Source organism: Cibotium barometz, chromosome 32 (genome assembly GCF_041138505.1).
Source record: "Cibotium barometz isolate CiBa-2024 chromosome 32, ASM4113850v1, whole genome shotgun sequence".
Lineage (NCBI taxonomy): Eukaryota > Viridiplantae > Streptophyta > Polypodiopsida > Cyatheales > Cibotiaceae > Cibotium > Cibotium barometz.
Window position 1 is genome coordinate 11,389,830 of NC_141077.1, and position 6,000 is coordinate 11,395,829.

The window sequence follows — 6,000 nt, forward strand, 5'->3', positions numbered from 1 at the left end:
TGTCTTCGTGTGATTGCCTACTATGATGTGTCCAGCTCACGGGCAAGGGACGCCCACCCATGAACTGTGCAAATGCTCTCTATTCTAACATGGTTTGTGGCATTTGAACAAGTGGTAAGTATCTCACTGAACCCTTTAATTACTGGGCAAAGGTTTTATAACCTTTAAGGTTTTATAACCTTTGGATGTTCAGATTTCATTAAAGTCTGGACCACCCACTTCCCGGAGCCCAAAGGCCATGTGTGGGCAGCTGGGTTCATGTGTGTTTGCTTTATGTATAAAATGTATTCATGTGTGTTTGCTTTATGTATAAAATGTATTCATGGTCAATCTTGCGATATTATGTACAGGTGGCGTTTTCATCTGTTTGCATAGATTAACGTTGCATTGTGTTTGGGTGACATGCCAATGTATTAAGGCTTTCATGTTTTGATAACTTTGGTTTAATGTGGATGCTTATGCTTTACTTATGACCGTAATATGTACTCATTATTTGTCCTTTTTGACATTTCTGTTTTTTTTGTAACCATGCAGCTTACAGAAAATTAGCAAGACAGTATCATCCAGATGTCAACAAGTAAGCCTCAGTTTCTGATTTTGTGTACATGCACCATGCATGCACGCAGGCAGATTGCTGAAATTTCTTTAAGCTTAACTATGGTTTTGAAGTTTTATTCAAATCACCGAGTTCTTGAAGCTTTGAGCTTTGCTGATGTTGACTTTGTTTCAATGTATGGACTTGCAGAGAGCCAGATGCAGAGGCGAAGTTTAAAGAAATTAGCAATGCTTATGAGGTGTGGATCCCTTTCTAGAATGAAGTAGAGTAATGCACAACAATTTTTTGTCAATGGTTTTGAAAAATGTTGATGTGTTGCAATATCTAAATAAGTGATCTACTCTTTTTTAAAAGATGCCCAATTTTTGTGATAAGAGGGACTGGAATTCTGAGGGTTTCATTGAACACTAGCATGCTGTTTTGAGTATTCTATGCCTCTTGGTCATTTTTTTAAATTCTTAGCCCTTCATTGCTCTACCATGTGTGATCTCAAAAATTTTCCCTTCTAATCTGTCAACTTTCGATCGCTTCAATCACCCTATCAGAATTGCAATGGCAGGTGCTGTCTGATGATGAGAAACGCTCAATATATGACCAATATGGTGAGGCCGGTTTGAAAGGAGCGGGTGCTGGCGGAGCATCGGTAAAACTACATCTTTTTGCTTCCTTTTTTTAACTGAAAGAGAGATCCTTCTACTAGTTCAAAAAGATCTGCCTAGAAGGCAGAGTACAAACATTGCTAAAGCAGTAATAGAAACACAACATAGAGGGGCGCTTCCTCCATGGCTGGCCCCTCGGGGAGGAAGGTGGTGTTTTACTTTGTATTTAGAAGGCAGAGTACAAACATTGCTAAAGAAGTAAAAGAAACACAACATAGAGGGGTGCTTCCTCCATGGCTGGCCGCTCGGGGAGGAAGGTGGTGTTCTACATTGCTAATACAAAGATAGAACGCTGCACTAGGGGCCTACTCTCACCTACCTCCCAGCCTTCTTTTGGCTTCTTTTTTTTCCAGGAAATCTTTTTGCTTATTTGTATAATTGAAGTCAAGGATTTTGCAATTAAGCTTTTTTTTTTTTTGGGGGGGGGGGGGGGGGTTAGTTTTCTTATCCTTTTCTTGTATCTTCGACTTTGATAGGGCTTCTCCAATCCATTTGATCTCTTTGAAACATTCTTTGGGGGCATGGGTATGGGTGGCATGGGTGGTGGTAGATCAGCCAGAAGCCGGCCCATTCAAGGTGCGGATGAACAGTATGATTTACAAATAAATTTCTTGGAGGCAGTTTTCGGAACAACAAAAGACATCGATGTTTCCCGGTTAGAAACATGCAATACTTGTGATGGATCTGGGGCTAAACCAGGCACGTCACCCAGGCCCTGCAGCAGATGTGGGGGACAGGGTCAAGTCATGTCCACTGTGCGCACTCCACTTGGGGAATTCCGGCAAGTCAGTACCTGTCCCGCTTGCAGTGGTGCAGGGGAGACATCAACCCCCTGCAACGCGTGCAGAGGTGATGGGCGTGAAAGGAAGAGCAAGAGCATAAGTCTGAAGGTACCTGCAGGTGTTGATTCGGGCAGTCGGCTCAGAGTGCGCTCTGAAGGGAATGCTGGTAAACGTGGGGGACCTCCTGGGGACCTGTATGTCTTTATCTCTGTGCATCCGGATCCGTATTTGAGCCGGGATGGGAATAACATTCTGACAACTTGTAGAGTCTCGTACGTTGATGCTATCTTGGGGACTTCTAAGAAGGTGCCCACAGTGGATGGCGAGACGGATCTGAAAATTCCGGCTGGGACACAGCCAGGAACTACCCTTGTGATGTCGAAGAAAGGTGCACCCATGCTTGGAAAGCCCGGTGTTCGGGGTGATCAGCTGGTTCGTGTTGAGGTAGAGATCCCCAAATATCTAAGTGCTGAGGAGAGGAAGCTCATAGATCAGTTGGCCGATTTAAGAAACGTCAGACCTGCTAATGCAAGGTAAATGGTCTTCTGGACAGCTGGGTATCTTCTTCTTTCTGCCATCGTTCTGCACTCAATTAATCCCGAAACACAGTGCTCTAAAACCACTTCAATGGAAATGTTGCTGTGCTTCTCTGTGCAGGGCATAATTTTATTCTGAAGACCTGTTCTGCAGGATTTTGTGATAAATTGGCATTTAAGGAGGGCTGATTTAACATTAGTTTAGATTTCTGAACCTCCCTATGTGTCGACCTGACATTCAAAATTCATCAGTTGGATTATTCCCTGGTCTTGTTCCTGCAAATTGAGTTGGTATCATCCAAGAGGAGAACTCCATGTAAACAAGAATGTATTCATGTGTGCGGAGGCCATTTTCTGTTGGTCATCACATGCAGACTTAAGGTTGCAGATAATATATTTAGGTGCTTAAAGGCTCTATAATTACCTTCAGTGGTTTTCTTTTAACAAATTGTTGAAATTCTTCTTATCTATGAAAATTAATTGTTAGCTGCTTTGTTGTTAGGCTATTTTGAATGTAATAGAACTTATCACATTTATGCCAATTGCACGTTAGTGTAGTGGTAAGGAAGGAGTTTGAGAGACCGTGTTGTCGTAGCTGGGGTGAAATATGATGAACAATAGGGGGTGCAACATGCTTCATATGCTCAAGGGATGATGATGGGAAAAAATGCTGGGTTCACCTCCGCAGGCAAGGAAGGGTGAAAGCCTTAAGTAATGTTGTAGGGTCTTCCAGAGGGCTCTAATATGTGTCCTAGTCATGCCTCCAAGGGTTCTTAATGTGGGTTGGTTCTTGCTTTTTGGTTACCATCATCTACCGACGACTCAAATCTTGGTCCATCTGGCTACACCTCCAAGATTATAAAACATTTTTTGGAGGTCGTCTTCTACCACTTGTTTGCTATTCACTTTGGCCTTTTGAAGACGTTAATATAACATTTCATTTCATTTCATTTCTCTCTCTCTCTCTCTCTCTCTCTCTCTCTCTCACACACACACACACACACACACACACACACTCACACTCTCACCCGCATGATAAAAATACCCATCCTTTATTAAAGGAAGTGTGCAACTTAGGCTAAGGCCTAGACAACAAAATAGTATTGTGCTCGTTCCCAATGCCATGGGAACCATGATACAACACACAGGTATATTTTTGTTTTGTTTTTCGAACCGGAGTCAGGCGGTCGGAGCTGTCCCTTGACTTGAACAGAGAGACACTTTTGTCATTAGCTTAAATCTTAGGCCTTAGATCTGTTGAAAACGTGCTCCTACTGGTTGACGAAGGGCACAACTAATGTGTGCTCATATGGTATGGGGAATATTTGGATGGGCTTTGCAAGAGGTGGTGGAATTCTTTAGGATCCCGATCCCCATGGCACTACACCCACCAAATCTTCCAAGTTGTCAAGCTACACCAAATCTTCTAGGTTGTCAAGCTATTGGTCCAAAATCTCTTTGAGGCATTGCTAAAACTTTGATAGGATATATTGGAGCTAACCGATGCTGGTAGGAGGCCTCTTTGGCGATGTAGGACCTGGCTTTTAAAGGGGGCCATGTAAGAGAAAAAGGATAGTCAGAGAGGAGAATGGCTTGCTGTGGGTCCCATTATGATTTTGCCATGATTGGATATAGTGTGTGAATTGACAATTGATAAGAAGGGGTCTGCTGCCACCACTAGAGGAGGATGACTGGTGTGTAGCTATGGTTGTGGAAGCCTGCGAAATGTATATGCCATAGGGGGACCTGAGGCCCTCAAAATTGTCTTGAGAGAGAATCAGGAAGCTGTGTCCCCTAATCAAGAAGACCATTGGGGACCATTCCACTCTTTGTGGATCTCACACCAGTGGGTTTTACCCAAAATTCATAGTAGATAAAAGAGGGGTCACCTAAAATCATAGTTGATAAGAGGGGTCCTCTACTACCACTTGAGGGGTCTGCTTTCTACTACCACTAGAGGAGAAGGGTTGGTGTGCCAGATGTGGCCATGGAAGCCAAGGAACGTACACCTGTTGGAGGAGAACCCAAGGCACTAGAATCAGACTTGATAGCATCTCTGAGAGAGAGCCAAGTAGCACTCATGTCATAGTGGCCATTGTGAAAAGCTCATCCTCTTCTTTTTAGCTCAACCTAGATTTAGCACCTAATACCCTTCTCCTATCTCATTTCCCTCCTACTAGCTCATGCCATCACCTCCCAAGCCCCTCAAGCTCCCGTGCTCCATGGAGATGTTGAGGAGGAGTTGTGTGTAGCAACAAAAGTAGCTCCATTCTATTCTTCTACAATGCCTCTTAAACTGATCCTACTAAGGAGCATGCTTATGGAAGGCTAGAGCGTATCTCCCTACCATTACGCAATAGTCTTGGTTGGCCTCTCGCCCTAATAGTTTAGCCCTTGAAAGGTTTTGGTGGAGGTTGAAATCTGAATCCAACCCGCTATAAAGCTTGCTTATGGCTTGCAAAAAGAAGCTCATCTAGGATGGTTCATGCCACTTTATGTTTTTGTGTTATTTTCTATAGGACCCCAATCATGAAGAAGTTGCAAGGCCAAGTATTTGATGTATTGTTGCAGGGAGGGTTGAGATACACAAGAGGATGTTCATCATCAAGGGGACTTGCTCAAATTTTGTGTAATGAAGGAAGAACCATTACTTGGTTTTAGTCGCCTAAAACTTGACTTTGTTTTTTCCTTACAAAAGGTGGAATTACATCACAACCAACATGTGGAAACTCCTTGATTCTTGATGCCACTATAAAAACGAAGTCAAGCTCTCAATCATGGTGTGTGAGGGCAGGCATGTGAGGGTGACATCCATCATATTGTTGCTAGAGCCTTATAAATTTGAGAAAGTATTTTCTCATCATAGAGGTATTGGGTTCACTTTCTCATCATAGATGTATTGGGTTCACTTACAAATCCTTTGCATGAGACAATGCAAAAACTTTAGTTTATTCTTGGTTATAATGTAAACGTTTTCTTTTTTAATGCCTATCATCTTCTACATTTTAATGGACTTTTACACACTTAAGATTACTTTTAGAGTCCATTTCTCTACATTCCTCTACATTCTAATAGACTTTTACACACTTAAGCCTGCTTCGAGAGCTTATTCCCTCTATACATTCCTATACATTCTAATGGACATTTACAAACTTAATCTTACCCTAAGAGCTTATTTCCCTCTTATACTTTTGTTGTTGATTCATACTACTCTCTATTTTAGTATCATTAGGGGATGTGTGAGGTCCTCAAAAGGGCCCTTTCTACTTACTCTTTCTAAAAAAATTCTTTTTAAAACCCAATAAGAGTTGGCCATGTGTACACTATGGGCTCTAGAGGTCACATCATTGTATAGGCCTTGTAGTTGGTATCTTTTTCACTTGAAATAGTTATGTACATGAAAACTTACAAGCAATAAAAATGCATTAAAGAATAATAAATATCATGAGGCATATGCCTCTTCTTTG

The 6,000-nt window shown here is 42.1% G+C and overlaps 1 protein-coding gene across 5 annotated transcripts in view; it reads left to right on the top strand.

Annotated features, from left to right (window-relative positions):
* Window positions 1–2,962, top strand: part of LOC147619820 (chaperone protein dnaJ A7A, chloroplastic-like) — a 47,667-nt gene extending 44,705 nt beyond the window's left edge. For 4 of the 5 annotated variants that reach the window (XM_086825663.1, XM_086825666.1, XM_086825662.1 and 1 more), the window contains 5 exons: window positions 535–577; window positions 746–794; window positions 1,116–1,199; window positions 1,692–2,530; window positions 2,655–2,962. In XM_086825663.1, the coding sequence (XP_086681789.1) occupies window positions 535–577; window positions 746–794; window positions 1,116–1,199; window positions 1,692–2,530; window positions 2,655–2,661 (1,022 nt within the window). In that variant the 3' untranslated portion in view covers window positions 2,662–2,962. Of the gene's footprint in view, window positions 1–534; window positions 578–745; window positions 795–1,115; window positions 1,200–1,691 lie in introns of all 5 variants that reach the window. The other variant, XM_086825665.1, reaches the window with a different exon arrangement.
* The last annotated feature ends 3,038 nt before the right edge of the window (window positions 2,963–6,000 follow it).